Source organism: Tauraco erythrolophus, chromosome 2, assembly GCF_009769465.1.
Source record: "Tauraco erythrolophus isolate bTauEry1 chromosome 2, bTauEry1.pri, whole genome shotgun sequence".
NCBI lineage: Eukaryota > Metazoa > Chordata > Aves > Musophagiformes > Musophagidae > Tauraco > Tauraco erythrolophus.
Genome location: NC_141466.1, coordinates 132,720,348 through 132,739,454, shown reverse-complemented (window position 1 = coordinate 132,739,454; position 19,107 = coordinate 132,720,348). Strand labels below are relative to the sequence as shown.

The 19,107-nt window shown below is 42.1% G+C and overlaps 1 protein-coding gene across 2 annotated transcripts in view; it reads right to left on the bottom strand.

Annotated features, from left to right (window-relative positions):
* The window catches only part of RALGAPA2 (Ral GTPase activating protein catalytic subunit alpha 2), a 123,632-nt gene that overhangs the window by 68,044 nt on the left and 36,481 nt on the right, over positions 1 to 19,107 (bottom strand). The window contains exons 17-24 of one of the 2 annotated variants that reach the window (XM_086631942.1): positions 17,722 to 17,862; positions 15,776 to 15,913; positions 15,172 to 15,269; positions 13,087 to 13,177; positions 12,746 to 12,922; positions 10,444 to 10,637; positions 9,850 to 9,948; positions 9,428 to 9,583 (exon numbers count right to left, since the gene is read on the bottom strand). In XM_086631942.1, the coding sequence (XP_086488068.1) occupies positions 9,428 to 9,583; positions 9,850 to 9,948; positions 10,444 to 10,637; positions 12,746 to 12,922; positions 13,087 to 13,177; positions 15,172 to 15,269; positions 15,776 to 15,913; positions 17,722 to 17,862 (1,094 nt within the window). The remainder of the gene's footprint in view (positions 1 to 9,427; positions 9,584 to 9,849; positions 9,949 to 10,443; positions 10,638 to 12,745; positions 12,923 to 13,086; positions 13,178 to 15,171; positions 15,270 to 15,775; positions 15,914 to 17,721; positions 17,863 to 19,107) is intronic. The other variant, XM_086631943.1, reaches the window with a different exon arrangement.

Here is a 19,107-nt window from a genome sequence, read left to right as displayed (position 1 = left end):
ATTTCAATTCTTCATGGTCTCTCCAAATCAGAGCAAAGTTCCTGCATTTGAGTTAAGATTTCCTTCCTATGAGGTTTCAGCAGGTTTAAAATTCAGCATAAAATCTATATAATCCTTACCCGCAACATTATGTTTGCTGAAGAATTAGATAATGCTATTTCTGTACCGAGTAGAAAATTATTTTTCGCCTCAATAAAACTTCAGAGAAAATTTGTGAAAGAAAACCATTTTCAATGTCCATCTTTACGGGTTTTATGATGTGTTAAGGAAGGCTTGAGCTTAAATTTAGTCCCAGAATGTGTTCATATGCTCGATTTCTACATCAGAAACTAAAAAAGCCAAACTCATTTTTCTCTCTACGAAGTTATGCTTTAACTACACCAGTATTTTCTCACTGCTAGAGACCTGGAAAGAATCTATTTAGTGTTCTGCTAAGTATTTACAGCAGGAACATCCTATGAAATAACTGTGTTATATATTTTAAATCAATAATATCAGTTCTTAACATAGTAGCAGATAATGCTTTCGCTTTCCTGAATAAGCTAAAATGCCACTCGAGTTAATGTTTAAACTAGTTTTAATCACTTCCTTTGATACATTTTAAAGTCAATATCAGTCAATGCAAACATTCAAAAAGAGAGAGCAGATGGATGCAGCAGCTCATAAAGCGGGTGGTAAACCCACGCTCCCAGCAGAACAAAAGACCCACCTTTTCATAATTAAGGGTCTGATTAATGCACCGGGCTCCTCACAACACGACGCACCTGTAATTACCACCAGAGCCAGGTACCGTGATGTGTTTGGTCTCCGAATAATTTGGCACCGAGCTCTGGAGCAGCAGATGGGAGAACACTCCTGTTGACATATGCCACAATAAAAGAGCCCGTGCTAACCTGGCCTGAAAGGTAACAGAACGTGGCGAGTACAAAGCCCTGCTGCAAACAGCCGCGTGAACTCCTGTCCTCGCTCCATCAATCCCATCTGTCAAACACCGCCGTAACGACCATCCGGCTTCGCCGACTCTGAACCGTGGCGCAGGACGCTCAGAAAACGAGGATAAAATAGAAATTAGTACGTTAGTGCCTGCGAGTTTACACCACGGCACAACTGACACAACTCCAACAACTCCCGCCACAACGCACGCCTGCCAAAAAGCTGCAAGAACGTGGCTGCGTGGATCTACTTGCTGTTTATGAGATGCACTACTCCCGAAAAAATGAAGTTATTTTTCATAGTAAGAAACCTTGGAAAAACTTATTTTGAGAAGCTAATGAAGCAATCCTCGATTTCCCTTTTGTGTCACCGGGCTCCCAACTGCTGCGTTCACAGCCCGGACCGTAGCTGGGCGGTGGAACACGCACCTCGCTGTTCACAGTCAGCCACGTGCCAGTGCACCAGGGCCCCCACAAAAACACATTCAGCCTGGCTTTCCATTAGCTTCCAGTTCTCATCCCAGGCGTTTCAGTTACGTTTGGATCGTTTGAGGGACTTGCTTCAAATTACCAGGAGGCAGAACATCTCCTGACTGCAGTACTGTTGTTCTACCCGAGCTTGCTCCAAACAGCAGGGACAGGAACGAACCCACACCCCAGGAAGGTGCTTACTGGTAAAACTGGGCAGATTCTCTCCCGCTTCCCAAGCAGCACTGCCATGCACAGCCCAGCTGACAAGGAAAGCGGGTTTTTTCCCCGCAGTAATCCGGTAGCATCGCTCGCTTATCGGAAGATTCAGGCTTATGAGAAAGCGACCGAGTGAGAACATATGTCCTATCAGCGATACTGCAAAAATCAGGTAATTCAAACAGAGGCAAGTTGTTTCCTTCCCTTCAAAGTGCTGTTCTAGAAATGTAAACTCTGTTCAGCAGCTCACAGCCTAGTAAATGAATCACTTTAATTGAATGCTATGTACACAGTAACTGGAAAAACACAAGCAATAAGAAAAACATATGGTGATGGCAATAGAAATTGGTTTACTCATTCTGTACAGTGTTGTTTCTTTACTTCTTTCATAATTGACCTTTAGAACGATAAACGTGTAAAATAATTTTGGTTTATTACGGCTCCAAACCTTTCAGCAATTACACAAAATGAAAATCTAAAAGGAAGTATTCATTCTGGAAGCATTTCCATTGTTTACATAATTGCACAGCTATAATTTAGTGTTCATGTTGTTAAAGAAAAGTGAAAAAAAGGACTATTATGGACTATTTCGATTCAAAATGATGCTCGGTAGTGTTAAAGATGGGGAGGAGGGGAGAGAAGGGGGCAATCACACGCATGTCCTTCTCAAATGCATTAACCCTACAAATGGCATAATATTTCAGCATAGGTTAATCTAGTAATCCAAATAATAAGGTCACAAACATCCACTGAGTAAGTGAAAAAAATTTATGCAAGTTCATGGAAAGTTCAATTACAAAAATATTCCTCGCCTAATTTTTGTTCCAGCTTTTGCAGATTACAGGTGTAACCAAATAGCCTGCCATCTGCCTTCATCACGTTTCCAATTGTCCCTCAACAGGAACAACACGGATTTTTCGCTTAAAGTTCATTCTGTTCTTCACTGAGAGACACCTCATTAGAGGCTGAAATTTACAGCATGGGAAAGATTATTAATTTACACAAGACTGACGTGTTAAATCCTTCATTTTTTAATTTTAAAGGAACAAAAGCTTCCGTTTACTTGTTCTAAGTTCTCCTAGCTATCATCACATTTTAAGCAAGAGTTAACTTGTCAAAAATTAAGTTCCAATAAAAATTTGTGAAGTATTTTGACACCTTCAGAAAGCACAGGATTAGGTTGTCAGAAAAATCTATTTCAATCTGTCATTTAAATGTAACCTCCAAAAAAGCTGTATTTGCTAAAAGTATCCTGTGACCGGAATGCGATAAGGAGAGACACTAAAAACCAGAACAACGTGGTATTTGCAAAACATGGAGAAGGTTATTCGCAAGCACTCCAGATGACAGATTCCTGCCTACATCACTGGCTGCTAATTGCTCCTTCCCCTCCAGACTGCACTAGAAAACTCTCTCTTCTACAGTTGTACCAATAATTAAAGAAAAAAAAACCCAAAGCCCTTGTGCTGCCAGAGAGGTGCTCTGTCAACAGAGCTCAGAAACAGAATTTTCAGTTTCTCCCTTCTCAGAGTGTGTCAGAAGTTTTCACAACCCAGGAGGCCATTGGGATCAAGACGACACTTCGAATCGGAAGAAATATTTTAAGATGAGGCACAACGAGAGGAAAACATCTGAACACCCATTTGCTACTAGAGGTGCGGAGGTTCGGGTGCCAAGAACACAGTCCCGACTTCGCGGCGCTGCGTGTGTCACCGGAGGGATTTCTCCCAAACGCCCGGGGCAGGAGCGCTCCCAGGTCTCCGGCTGGCAGAAGCCACAGTGGCAGTGCCACAGCACCTGTGGAGCGGGAGGTTGGATGCTCGGAGGGACGGGGGGGTTTTAGGGAAGCACTGGTGAGCACTGGTCGGAGAGCAGAGGCGAAGGAGCTCCCTGCGGTGCCCCGCGGGAAGGTGGGTCCCCACCTTGGGTGGCAATTAGCAGCACTCAACGCTTCTCCCTTCCACCTGCGTGCTGCATGGGTTTTCAGCGTGGAGGAACACGTGCAGAGGATAAGGGATTGTTCTGCATGTTTTTGTTCGAACATCCCAAAAAACGGCAAATGGTTAAACCCTGATTCGGTTACAATAGTCACACTCAGGATCCACCACGTACCATTGCTCAAAAGAGAACAGCTGGGCGAGAAGTTGAAGGAAAAGGTGTCCGAAGAGGAGAAGCAGGACTGAAGATGGAGGGAAAAGGCAGGATCCCGGAGATGCAGCCCGGCTGAAGATGGAGGGAAAAGGCAGGATCCCGGAGGTGCAGCCCGGCTGGAATAAGCAGCAGGAAGAGGGGAAGTGACGCAGAGGGCTAAGGGAAGGGATGTTGGAACAGCGTTGTATCGCAGGGCCAGGGTAACAAAAACTTACTTCAGGAGATCCCGAAGCTACACGGACGACTGGAGAGGTGGAAGGGAAGGTGTGAGCAAAACGAGAGGACAGAGATGCTGCCCCTCGTTCAAAAACTCTGTTTCTATTCTGGACAGAGTGCGGAAAATCCTCATAAAGGAGCTCGCAAGCAGCGGGCACTCCAGCAAGATACTGCTGGGATGACAGAAGGGACAGACCGAGCACCGACTACGAAACAGGAATTTGTGTGGGATGGAAGCAATTCAGAAAGAACAAAAGCGTTACCAAGAAAAACAAACCAAAAAGTATCCAAATTTTTCCACGACACACGGTTCCTACAATCAGCGCTACCTGGTTCTCCATTTCTTTCAGTCAATCCTAGCAGCTATTTTCCTCCAGCACTTCCAACTCACCCTACTACGGGTGAGAGGGCGTGCAGGATTTCCTGGGAGACCTTGGCATCCGTATTTTTGTCCCTACTGCAAAGGTGCTTTCTGTTAACGCTTTCCCAAAGCACTCATAAAACACAGCATGGAGGCACACAGGCAAATTTTCTACAGAAAGTGAGATATGGGGGAGATTAGGAGAGGGAGGAAACCGTGGTAGTCATTGGAAGAAAGTCACAAGAAACTAAAATACAGGAATCTAAGCTTTAATAGACTATATTATAATTTTCTTGTAAATGGCAGTCTGGAAAGGAATCTAAAATGCATGATGATTTCTGAAATGCTGTACAACTAAGGGCCCTCATGTGCAACGTTACCGGGCAGAAATCTGAGCAAGGAGGACTTACTCCACAGCGTACGCAAGCGAAGCTGCTCGATTATTGTACCTTCAGAAGACAATGCTCTACCCAGCTAATGCTGCCCCAGTGAACAGCACTCTAGAACTTGCACACCGCTCCTCACTGTTGAATAAAAACTTAACAGAAAGATATAAAAGCTCACTTTTATAAAAAAGTGCCTTTTTTTTTTTAACTCCACTAAAAAATGCCTGATATGATAAATTAGCCATTTCTCATGCACAGAGCTAGAGTCAGTGTTTCTACACAAGCTTACTACATAACTGGTGTGGCTTCCTTTCCACAATTAGCAACAGCATATCTAAACAAACTGAGAGGCTTACAGACAAGCACAACATACATTAGCATATCATCATCTTTATTGATAGAGTGTGTCATCCAAGTCATCCTTTCACTCCTAAAAGGATCCGAGCTAAAAACATAGCTGTTAACTTATCTGCCCACAGCTGGGCTGCGTTCTGCAGGCAGTCCAATCTGCATGTGCTGAAATCTAATCACCAGGGACATCTGTCAACTCATTTGGATTTGGGCTTTTTTTGCTTCTTACATATTTAAAGTTTGTTCTGCCCGTAACATCACCCAACTGAAAAAAGCCACCAGCACAGTCTCCTTCCTTGTCTGTTCATTGTCCTTTCCACAGAGAATTTCTCAAGTCTATACTTTTTATCACATTCCTTAATATCTTCTTTTTATATAAATGCACTCTATTCCACAGATACTCTGGCAAGCCAGTGTAATTGTACGTTTATTAAACTTATTAAAACTCACTTCAAAAGTCAGGACTACAACTAACCTGTTAACCTCTGACCACCGGGCGAAACCTCGGCGGCACGTGTGGCAGTAGGTTATGCCAAGCACGTTAACTGATGCCAAAGCCCTGGTACTGGGGTGAGACTGCCTGCAAAAACCTGCACCAAACAGCTGGGGGTTTGAAACCTGAAAAGTGTTGAAAAGCTGCCTCTTCTTTGACAGCGTAACGACAAGGGAAGCACCTAACTTGCACTGCATTCTCTTCTCAAACTAAGGGCAAATTCAGAAATCAGACAGTGCCACAAGAATCCACAGAAGTTTTATGAGAAAAATATCAGGAATCTAGAAGGATTACTTAATTACCAAAAGTGCCAGAATTAAGGAATCAGAATTATCTCAATAGCTGCTTTTCTGAGAAGGAGGATGAATCGTGTTGTTAGTATTTTGGAATTGCGGTTTGGTACTTTTTTTCTTCAGCAAAACCAAGGAAGCTATGAAACAAGGAGATGCTTACGGACTTTTTCAATTTCATGAAGCAAAAATGACTGCTACAGTAAGCAGCCAGTAGCAATAATAAAATACATTTCCTTTCCTACTTCAGGTATTTGTAAAATTTGTGCATTGCAGTGTTAGACTTTGGTTTAATTTAAGAAGCTGTGCTTGTTTTGCAAATCGAAAGACACGTATAGTTGCAATCACTGGAACGGGGGTTTTTCGACCATCAGTCTCACCTAGCAGCACAGGCAGCTATGCCTACCCAAACTGCAACAGGCTATCCCCTGGTATATGTTCAAAATCACACCCCAGGAGCATTTCATGCTTTTCCATAATCCAGACGAGGAATTGGAGCAACTGAAGGTGAAATACCCCCAACTAACCCACGATGTCACAGCGAACGTCCAAATTTACTTTTCTTTACACTGGAGGTGAGGGAAGGGAGGTGGTGAGCCTCAGTGAGCTTCGTTCATAAAAAGCTGTAGGAAAAAAACCCAGGCTCACTACAGCATCAGGAAAACGCCCACTGAGCCGAGCGGTACCGGAGGAGAATCACCATCCCAGGACGGTGCCCTGCCCTCCGAGCCCGGGCCCCTTGGCAAGCTGGAAGTCGTTGCCACGCCAGACCGTGACTTACGCCACGGCGCCGTTGGTGCAACGACTTCTCCCACCTGGAAAGGTGATGCAATTGTTGCAGAGAATTGGTCACCTCCTTGTACAGAGCTGTTTGTTGTTAGATGCTTCCACGTGGACAAATTAGATGCAGCTCATTACCTCGCTATCTCCTTTCTCATCTGCTAAGCTAATTGCCACATCTTGAACTCGGAGTGCCACAGGAGCTTTCTATGAAATACACCCTTACATTGCTCTTTTATATGCCCCAGGAGACAAGTCTGCAAAGTCAGGTTGCACTTGCTGGGAATAATATTGTGTTAATTTATAACCATATTCAAAAATGTATTGCTTTGGTTTTCTATCAACACTCAAATCTGCACAATACAGCAGAAATTTTTTATACTCGTATCCTTAAGGGAGGAGTGACAAGAGAAATACATTTCAAGCTCAGGTATTGATAATCACATTCGGGTCAAAAAGGTTTCTGATTGTAATTTTTTAAATTATGTAAAAATTTAAAGCTCTTCTAAAGCAGCCAATGGGATTTCCTGGAGTTGGTCTACCGTTCTGTCGCCTTCCCCCATCAATTTTGAAGTTGCACTAGTCATACTTACAGAAAGAAAATTCCTCCACGAGAACACCCTCTGCTTTCTCCTGTTAATGTTCCTTAAGAGTGTGAAATACATGCTTGTGCTTAGCAAACTAAAACAATCTGTGCTGAAAAAATCTGCACCAAAGCTTATTTTGGTACGCAATAACTTGAATCCTGGAAATCATTCTTTGGTGGGGAAGATTCTGCAGTGCTACAAAGAACTAGGATCTGTGTTCCAGCGATCCTTGTGCCCCACGATACCGCACCCTCTTTCATAAGAAGTTCATCAGGTGTAACAGCATATACTAAAAATTACTGAGGAGTATCAAAAAAAAAAAAAATCACAAAATCAGTACCAGTACTGTGTTGCAGAGATCATATATTGTCCTGTTTCTTACGGGAAGCTGTGAGACCCTACGCCAGCAAAGTGCTTGCCACATTGCTGCTGCTGGCAGGTACCAGAGGAGGCACTTCTGCCTCCTACAGCACATTCCTGCGTTTGTCCTTACAGCAGATGTCCCTCCAGCATGCAAGTTGTCCGACTAGTCTCAACGCCCATCGAGCACCTTGGCACTATTCGTACTGGACATACAGAACTAGGCATCAGGATGGTGCTTCTCGTCAACACGCTGCAGGAGAATCCGAGCTCCGAAGCAGGAGGAGCTAACTCATCTCATAGCCCAGGAAAGCAAAACTGAAAGGACAGTACCATCAGAGCAAACTTGTGGTCAAGTGTGCCACCAAGAGGCAAAACAAGCAAAACCGAGCGAGGTGAGGAAGAACAAAGAGCAGCGTCAGTGTGAGAAATATCAGGGAAACCCCGGAACGACAGGCAAGGCGAGGGCTGCGCAGCCCTCACCTCCTCATCTTCAACTGCTGGGCTGTAACTGCGCAAGCACTGAAATCCAACCCCCACAGCAGCAAGAAGCTGAAGATCTGCGGAACTGTTATTAACACCAAAACGCAGTAAACAGAGTAAAAAAGGGCTCAAAACCAACCAACTCCACATTTTAAAAATCTCCCAGTTTCTGTGTAGGAACTGGTTCTCCAGGAAGCAATCGGATTTCAAAATACAGAGCATCCTTTAGCTTAGAAAAAAGGAGCTGCCAACAGCCAAACACCTCTGAAAATCCGGCCGTTTCATGGAAATGTGTAGATGAAAACAATTTAAGTATTAAAATTGCTGATATTTTCCATCCCTATGGCCCTGTGTCAGCAGTGGCTGCTATATTGACTTAAAAATCTTTGTTTTTTCAAAGTGAACACTTTTTTTAAAATCTGTTCTACGTCAGGCTTTAAAGTTTCCCAAGTTGTGTGTCTTATGCGAGAGGATTTAATGCTGCGTGGTTTCTAAAATTCAGGGGGTCTGACCATAGTGGGTGTCATCACAGTCTTTTTTTTTGGAGGAGAATGAAGTCACTCTGCACACCGAGCAGTGCTGAACTCTCTGAAATGTGAAGGGCATTAACGAACTGAGAGAGTAACGAGCTCTTCGTCACTCTCGGGTAACACAGAGTGGCATGACGGGGAGCTCCCACTACGCTTTTTTGTTCCCCCCCATGTGTGCTTTATAAACAGCAGATGCTTATGGTTTTGTCTAAGCTTCAGCAGCAGCCAGGACTCTTAGGTTTTTCCAGAAGAAACCTCTTTCCTTTCTTTTCTTGCCCCCCTTATCTATTTAAAAGGAATATTTTCCAAACGCTTTAGTTTTCAGGAGGGGAACTGAGACTGAGAGGGCAGGAGTCTGGTAAAAACGGATTATTTCTCTCTCTCACCTCAGAAATAACCAAACCTGTGCACGTCTCTTCCTCGCTGGCTCCCTGAAGGCACCAGAAACAACTCAGAAGCAGCAAAGTGTCGGCACTGGGATTTACGGAGGGGTCTGTGTGCCCTCTGCCGGCATCTGCAGCACAGCTCCAGCCACCGCTGGCCCTACACTATTTCTCTTCAAGGAGAAAACTCTCTCCTACAGCTAGAAAAACGTGGAAAATCTTAAGATATTCTCTATTTTGTCTAAAGAGTATTTCTTATCGTTCTTGTGAGCGCTTAGCTGCTTCTGTGGCCAAATAATCTTCTCACATCTCAACAGATTAAGTCTTTCTCCCACTGAATGCTTCGCTAATTAGGCTGACCCAGGACATGGGTACCTCAAAACATTTCCATCAGCACACAGGAATAAATCAATTTTTTTATCAAGTAAAGTTTGTACCTGGTCTTCACTCGTTAAGCCAAGGTGCATTACGAAATAAAAGTGGACCAGGAAATCGGAATTTGGCAGAACATCTTGACGCCTTGTCATCATAGCACAGATCAGCCGGTACGCCTGAAGTTTCCCTTCCTTGTACTCATTTGGCAGGGTGGTTGCCTGAAAAGAGAAAAAAATCTTGTGTCATTACCTTTTTTCCTAGTAGTCAGCTAATGCAAAACTGTATCTTCAGCAGATTTTCCATAAAGCAAATCTGTTCCGTGTATTTAGTAAAACAGATTCAAGCCCAAATAGCCTTTGGAGAGCACTCGTCGTCTTAGCCAGCAGTGACTGCAAAAACTAAAACTGACGCAACCAAACACACACAAATTCAGTACTGACATAGAAGAAAACACCAATGTGTGAAAATTTGAGAAAGAACTTACCTTGAACAACCACGATGCAAATATTCTGAGAGGAGGAATTAAGACAGGAGGAGAGGGAGTAGACTGATTGTCCACGCTTATCGCCAGGTTGTCCCGTATCTAACGTTTTTAAAAGAAGAGCGTTAATAAAACTGATAGCTTACTTTATTAATGCTCTTTATGTCATATTATTACTTTTACTTTTTATTTTATTTACTTTAAGGGCACTGTGCCCTATGCTACACATAAGGGAAACCACCAGGGAAGCTTTTTCTACAGTGCTTCCCACATTCGAAGCAAACGTTACCATTGTAGGTCACACCATGGGCTTTCACACCCAACACCAGCGTTTGTGGTACCCTATTCAACACTTCTGTATGCTTTGCTGCTGTTGCCTCACCCCATTCAAATTGCCTAATCCAAATTCTCTTTCAATGGAACAGAAACATTCTCTACTGGGGATACGTACTAGAAATCAAAAAAGATTATCTTTCTCTGTGACAGAATCCTCCAAATCTCATGCTTATGTTCCAGATGTTAATACTGAAGCAAATTTAATGATTTTACAACGAAAGAAAAGTCATTATCATTTGGTGTAGGCACCACATACAATACCTTTGCAAGTTTATACCACAGCTCGTAAAGATATCCAAAAACTTTTGCATGGATTTTCGGTGACTGTATATTGTTCACATCTCCAAGAATTCCCAAGATCCTCCTCCATAACACAGCAGCCGAATCAGGATGCCAACCGATAAGGCTTCCGCCAGCAATTATACTGCAGTCATCAGCAAGGAACTCACTGCTGTCTGTAAAGCAAAAAAGTTCCATTTCCATCAATTAGAAACGCAGCTCACAGTACAAATTCAGTCAACAAAAAATGAACACTGCTCCTTCTAGCCGTCTGCTATCCCACAAGTATTCTCTCCCACCAAATCTTGTCTCCCTTTCATTGCTCAAGCTGGCACATGATTCAAAGACAAATGGTGGAAAACGTAGGCTGCAGGGCCTACAGAGATGGCATGAGAGCAGTTTGACATCAGACAAGCAAAGAAAGGGTTGGGATTTTGTTTTTAGCAGGGAGGCACACACGGTTAAACGGAACATTCATGTACTCAGGGATTTATTCAATCGATAACTGGCTTTTACAGGGAGTATTTCTGTGGCCAAGAGTCCTTTCTGTTCTACGATCACGCAGTATGAAGTGACCTGGAAATGGAACTGAACAAGGAACCAAAAAGCAGGCACCACCAGTGATGAAGAATACGCTCCGGCAGCTCCGAGGGTGTTGTGAGGACTGCCAGGATAGTGGAGTTAGTATGCTTAAACAGTAGAAGAAAAATTCCATATTGAAGTGCAAATTTTAATGACAAGAGCTGTTACACCCTCTGTCCGAGCAGGCAGAGCTGCGTAGCTGCCTGTCTGCGGGCAGAATCAGACCCACGGTCCAGCGTGGCACCCTGCAGGGCTCAGCAGCCGATGTTTTGAGGAAAGGTGCAGGAAACCTCTAGGCAGGCAGAGGGAAACAGCTTCTGTCCTCCCAGGACCCAAAGGTTAGCAAAATAAAAGCCATTTTAGATGGGTTTATGCTTTCTTGAATTTGTTTTTACGAAAAGCTTTGGGGATTTTTTTTTTTGCCTTTTTTTTTTATTTCGTTTGTTGTAGCATTATGAATTCTCAAAGTGTTAAAACACACATTGTTTGCTAAGCACATTAGAATGATCTTCAACAGATCTATTATCAGAGAAATCGCATCTACGCTGCTCAGCACTGGCAGCACAGCACTTTTTTTGCCTTACACCACAGAGGTTTCTACAGCAAAACAAAGTTTTGTGACTTGGGTGAGAACCAGAAATGCAGTAAGGGCACACTGGCTCTGTTGAGCAATTATACATCTATTATCTCATTTTTTCGTTTTAGTCTACATCACCTTTCAGGTTATTTTATGTAATTCACTCTCTTTGGACACACAAAGGAGCAATGTCTTGCAGCATAGCCATGAAGCAAGCAACGAATTTATCATCCCTAGCAACCCTTACCACGTACTGTGTTACGCTTCACCTTTCGTACAATGGCAGCCTGAACTGCCGAACTAGGTGTGCTGGTTCATTAAATTAGAGACATTTCAAAGAAAGAGTGAGCATGATAAAAAAAAATCCTTGGAACTACGTATCTGCTAGCTAAAACAGCCTATGAGAGTTTCATACGTTACTGCATTAAGTTACTGAGATAACATTGTCAGACAGGAAGGTACCTTCACAAATTGCAAAGAATCAAAATGTTTCAATAAATAATCATGAGCATTGTATATGTTGAAGATACTATAAATAAAATGACAAGGTAAAGAAAGGCCTTTTGCTTCCGAATTAACATTTCTGAGAATGCCACTTACCCCACCCTACTAGAGCACAGGCATTGTGGACTTTGAACTGTGAATAAGGAGGGTAACAGGATTAAGACCAGAGAAGTTATCATGAATTAAATTAGTTATTTCCTATCGGTCGAAATATATAGTAAGGAATTTCTTTCCATCATTCTGCTATGAAATAAAACTTAAAATATTAATTAACTTAAAATATAAATTAATTTATTTTACCTGAACACTGGGGCAGGCTAAGAGAGCACAAGCGATCAGCTGTCACATCTCGCTGATTAGCAGTAATTTGACAGAGTAAGCAACCCAACTATTTTCACCTGTGTGATCATTTTCTGGATCACAGTTTATGTCGGCTTCAATCTGATTATCCAAATTCCTTAAACTCTGGGCATTCAAATCTCATCTTTCAATTAACATTATGAACGAAACTTCATGACATAAGTCAAATGAAACATGTTTCTCCTAAGCAAACTGAACTGTATAAACTCCTTTTCGAGATAAAGATCTGAAGTAGTAAACACATTTTCTGGACTGCAGGACCTGTTAGGTTTGCAGCATCCGAAGGACTGAGCTGGAGCCAGCGAGGCGCGTCGGGATCCACACCAACATCTGCTGACGCATGGACGTCGTGGTCGCCTTCGGCCGCCTGCCAGGGGACCAGCGAGATCTCCACGTCGGTGCCATCGCCGATGGACGTGTCGCTGCTCACGCTCTCGCCTAAAGCAAGAAGGAGAGCAACAAAAACCACAAACCCTCTTTCTAAAGGCTCCATGAGCAAAGCATGACGAGAACAGCGTCTAATATATCCGTCACGAGACAAAATTATGACACTGGTTTCAATTAACACACTTCAGAAAAATGCTGTATTTCTTGAAACTCACTTTTTTCTCTCTCTCTGTAATTCCCATGTGATTGCTGCAAGTCTGCTTTCAAATCTAATTCAGCTGTACTGCTGCTTCTTCGTACTAGTACCTTCAGAGAAGAAAAAAATATTAATTTCTGCTTATTACAGTTTTGAGAACTACATCATTTTTTTGCAAATTCAAGATATACACACAGTTATTAGAAATTAAAGACAACTCAGTCAAAATATTTTCACGAATATTCAGACTACCCAAATATGTTTAAATATCTCAAGGAAACATCATGCTTTCCATTTCAGTAGTCATCCTCCCTTTCTTAAGCTCAGTTTTCATATCAACAAGCAGGACTCTATTTATGCATTTCTACAAACCTGAAATCATTCAATACTTTTAAAAGCATCCAAAAAAAAAATTTTTTGGGAAGCAATCAGTAGTTATCTCTTATGTCAGGGCACTACTCTGTTGCAAAACAACTCATGCAAAGACACCTGGTCTCTTGTTTACCACCAAATGGATTTATAGCCCATTTGCTGAAAACCCTTCAGCCAGTTTTCTGCTCCAAGATGCTACTGCTCTGTCCCTAAGCATAATTGTTTTGCTTTGTATCTGGCAGATCATCTTCAAATTCACATTTCTTGCAACTCCATGTCATCTATAAGAGCAAAACTTAATGCCTGCCAGAAAAATAGATCATCGCGCTTTCCACTGCCAAGAAACAAGAAAAAGCCCCAATGCCTTATCCCTAGGAACACACTAGATCTGACTGCTGAAGAAATCTCTACTCTAAAATACCTCAATTCAGTTAACATTTCTGAAATTCCATTTTTTATATTTGCAATTATTAGTATTACTATTGCAAAATAAATTTCTTGAAGCAATTTCTGATCCACCTGCCAGACATGAATGCATTTGCTCTTTCTGCACATATCAGAGAGCAAATGATCGCCACCGAAGAGACGACCGGCTTGTAGAAATTATATTATCTAACATTATGGCTTTTTTCATTATTTTTTTATTTAACTGGAGAGAACTGGCAATCATTCCCAAGAAACACACGTTTGCTTGTGCTGCCTGATAGGCTGCAGAGTGGCCTCTCTTCCCTGGCAAACGTGGCTCCTGGTGGTCAGTGACGACAATACTTCAGTGGGTTGTGATATGGAGTCAAACTGGTTCCCATGGTGCATCAGCAAGGTATGCAGAGAACACATGGTCAAACCCCAGTTCCACTTGCAAAAGGGTGAAAGTGCAATGCTGGTAACAGCCTGGCAGCACACGCTCATGAATATTTTATAACACAGCCCACTAAAACAGAACGGGGAGCCAGGTTAATTTTTAATTCCTCCAACTACTGAGCTTACTTCTCTCCCTCCCCCTTACACCGTGCAAAGCGCACTGGGCTCTTCTTCCTTTTTGAGACACTCAGCTATTCTCGACGCGATTACGGAAAGCACTCCGCAGCAAACGTCCCGTCCCGCTTTTCCAGAGCTAAGTGTTCATGGTGCTTTAGATGTATGGGAGACCCACGGCCCAAAGACCAGCTTCAGCTTGAAGTCCTCCCCACGGCATCACATACTTCCACAAAGATGGTCAGCCTCAGCCATTTACTATTTCTACTGTTTATCCAACAGTTGCATTAAAAACTTACAAAGCTTGCCTGCCCTAATGGTAACTCACACAAACAGCTGCAGCACGAAGCTGGCGATACAAATCGTGCTGAAGGAGAGCATTTTCCCCAGCACTTTAATCCATCAAACATTTATTCCAGTGTACTACAGCTCTAAGATAGTGATTAATTATTTATATTTAAAAACATATGAACTTCTCATTTATGATTAATATAAAAAAAGGACAAAGGTCTTGTATAAGGCTAGAATACAGCCGGTGACATGCACCTGCATGAGCACCTGGCAAGATGAGGACACACCGAATGATCACACCAAACAGCATAATGGACAGCTACAGCTCAATTCCAGACTCCATACTAGAAACGTGATGAATGATTTTTTCCCACTTCCAGTTGCTAGAGCTTCTAAATACTGAAAGGCACCTGATTAGAAAAAAAAGTTAGACTCTTATCAAGAATCACTTTCTATTTTGACTTACTTGCTCAGCTTCATGGTCCTTCTTTGTACATCCTTTATTCTCCTGACCTGATTTGGAGTCTGAAGAAGTTAAATTATGAGAACTTCCAGCCTTTTTACCTAGAAATTTTAGGAAGTAAACAAGAAATAGACATTTGTGAGACCAAATTACATAGCAAATGATATGAAAATTTCAGTTATGTTTACATGTATGCTTCTTATATTTATAGGTAAGTGAAGCAATACAACACTACAATGGAATACAAGATGTTTTGGAAAATCCTTACAAGCATAACATACTTCCATGACAGGAACAGAACTGTCAGCTTGAATATACAAAATTTAAATGCAAGTCAGATTAAAAAAAAAGTTTCAGAGTTACAAACGCATACAAAATGCACACAATCAGAGGTTTCATTTTTAACCCCCCTGCTTTATGAAAGCAACTTCTTTAAAACAGTTCTTTCAACAAGATACCAACAACATATTTACTGAGAAAATGAGATAAAAACCATTTCAGAAGAGAGCTGGAAGCCAAGGTAAATAACAGCAGTATTTATGAGGCCGAACGAGCCTCAACACTTTTTCTTCAGAAGTACAGTCTCGCTGTATTTTATCAAAATCACCTTGGAAAAAATCAGATGGAAACTGATCTGTAATATCTGATGTGCTGCTACTTCGAGTTAGCTGCTGCTCTTGGTCTGCAAACAGGCCCGTAGCTTCTGTTCCTGTTGAATTTTCCAGCTGTTGCGATTCTTCAACTTCTGTTGATTTAATTAAAACACAAAATATTTGCACAACCTCAGAATTATATACGGTGATCTCCTCACCAAAGCAAGCTATACAAAAAAGTGACCTGTTCCAATATTTAAAACTCCCCAGTTAAAAAGCTAGAATTTAACTTCTAGTTATAGAAGTTATAAGTTTTACGAAATATCCTTAGAAAAATTGTAAAGTTTATAGAGAGATGTATGAGCAGCGTAAGTGGTAAAAAGTCTAGAAAAAGGACAGAAATGACTCTGGGGGTTCGGCGTACACATGGGAGGGTGGGAGGGTGGCACGTGAACAAAGCTGTGGTTTTCAGTGCTGGAGACCCAAACTGGACCCTGTTCCCCTGTTCATTCTGGGAAGGAAAGCAGAGAGCAGAGGCAGCAGACCCACTGCAGATGCAGAGGGCAGTGAGGATGGCCGTGCCTGCTGACCGCCCCTCCGTAAAGAGGGGAAGGGGAGAGCAAAGAAGGCCACAATTCAAACAGCAAAAAAGGATCTGAGCCACATATGACTCGGGCTCTCTTTGTGAGGGCAAGGTGAATCATGCAGCTTTTTTGCTGTAACTGCAAATGAGAAATAGAAAGAGAGGAGAGGGGGGCATGAAAATTCGAGTGAGAAAGTAAATTGATGTCCCAGGGCGGGAGCAGCAGGAACTCCTGAGATCAGCCAGTACCACAGTGCTTTTAGAAACACATTTCTCCCAGCATTTGGGGGAGGCAAGCGAAAGGCAGTAACACTCGGGATCAAGGAGGTAGATGGCATTGATCAGTAGCCGTGCCAGTTATGGCCAGGACACTGATTGATGCCATCTACCATGCTTAAGCTCATTGTTAACTCATTGCTAACTCTCTGCAGCCAAAGCAGTGGCCCACATGCCCCATCAAAGCTGACCCAACAGGACCACCAGCAGACTGCTCAAGGTGTTCAATCTGCACAGCCAACGCTGCGATCTTTTTATGAAGAATTTAAAACAAATTTTACTCTTGTTACTAGGGAATATAAATCTAATTGTAGTTCATGGTAATCTTTAATATGAAAATGAACAAAAACTGCATTGCTTGCAGTACTACAAACATCTTGGGAGAAATCAAACACTATTTGAGAACTAAGAGGCACAGACAAATCTTTCAGATTTGCTTCTGGAATCATAGAATCATCATAGAATCATAGAATGGTTTGGGTTGGAAAGGACCTCAAAGATCATTTAGTTCCAACCCCCCTGCCATGGGCAGGGAAATCCTCCACTACAGCAGGTTGCCCAAAGCCTCATCCAACAATAATTACAGGAAGAATTCTTTGGGAAAAAAAAAACAACAAACTGCTTTTGTATGCATTGATTTGTAACTGAGTGTAACAGACTGAAGGAGATTTTCCTTTCCAATCAAGTAGCCCACCAGCCAGTGAGTTTGAGTATTCAGCTCACACTAGCTCATCCCTTCAACTGGGCTCTACAGCAGGTCCTTGAAAAGATACTGCTATTGCTCTCCTCCTTTTCCCTGGAAAGGTTACTTATTTTGACAATGAACCCAGAAACAAAAGAAAGGCATTACAAGTAGCCACTTTTTGCCACCCTTTGAAGAAGGACGAGACATGCTCCCGTTAAACTTACTCCTCCCTTAATGGCTACCAATAGTACTTAACATCACGGTTCTAACAGATCCGAGGCACGGGGAACAGAACCAGTGAAGACATCTCATTCCACACTACTAACGAATAATCAACTGGGCAGAAAGGGAGTAGACAGACAGTAGTTTAAAATATAAAGAACATTTATATAAAAGATGACTTTAAGGTACAGTACCTGACAGTCTGTGAGAGCAAGAAGTGTAAGAGATACCAGGTAAGAGAGAGCTCACAGTGTGAAGCAGAAGAGGAACGCTTTTAGTGGCTGGCAAAGCCTCAGAAAGATGAGCACAGTTGCTGATAGACTGGCTTCGCTTAGCTTCCGGGAAAAAATAAAGCAATAATTATGTCAGAAAAAAAAAATCATGAAATATTTCAAGTTTTGAATGTCATGATAAAACGAAACACAAAGCTTTTGAAAAAAAAAAAACAGTTTTACAACATTAAGCCCGGAAGCATTTCCTACAAGCTGTAAGTTACTAATGTGGAACTCTCATACATTGCAAGTGCAATAATCGGTGATTGCTGAATCGCAGCAGTTCCACAAGGCGGAATGTTTCATTTTCTCAGTTGTGATGCCTACCCGTCTCTGGGCTAATTTGACTTACCTTTTTTTCTTTTCATTGAAGCATCTGTAGCAGCACATACGGCTCAAAAATAAAGAATGGAAAAAATTTACTCAAATTCCCCTTTACCAGCTACCTTTTACGTCCATCCATCTCTACTGAAAACAAATAATTTTCATCTGAGAAGCAGGATAGTGTGCCTCTCAAAAGTGGACCTAAAGATAGAGCTGCCTCTGGTTTTGCTAGGGAACCCAGTTCCAGACAGGATAAAGCCCCAAGTATCCTGTAATGTCTTACATTAGAGAAGGGATACACATTTTATATATTTGACATTATTACTTGTTATAACCCCTGTGCAAACATAAAACATTTTTGCACCTGCTGATCTGGGAGCCGCTGATCATCACAAGTTCCACGAAAGGCAGAGCAATTCTCTTTTTATATGACCATGAGACAGAACAAAACTAAGGGCTTTTTACACATAAAGTTCATCCTCCTACCTGACAACCTACTTGCTCCCTACCAAATAAGCTTTTCTTACTAAACGTAGGAACTTTCTTTAATCTGAAGGCACACAACCAAGTAAAGTCCTTGCTGATCAATACTTCCAGGTTCTCTCCATTGCTCTGGAGAGAAGTCTAGGGGAGAAATGCTGAAGCAGAAGAAAGAAAGATTTCTCCACTGGCGTGCAAACAGAAACTTGCTGAATTAAAAAATAAAACAGGCACAAAGAATGAATTGACTCCACTGCCAAAACGTTTTGTGATCTAAGCTGAAGACTGTGGCTTAGTTATGAAGCCTGTAGTCACGAAAACATACTAAATCACCTTCAAATTCACCTGGTAGGAAATACAACTAATCTGTTATGAATGAGGAAGGAAGCTGTGCAGCAAAATATCTCCTATTCAAAATCAGGAGATTTTCTATGGAGACTTTTAATCCATAGCTCGTTGAATTGGAACACAGAAACATGCTACCATGAAATGAAAGAGAGCTCA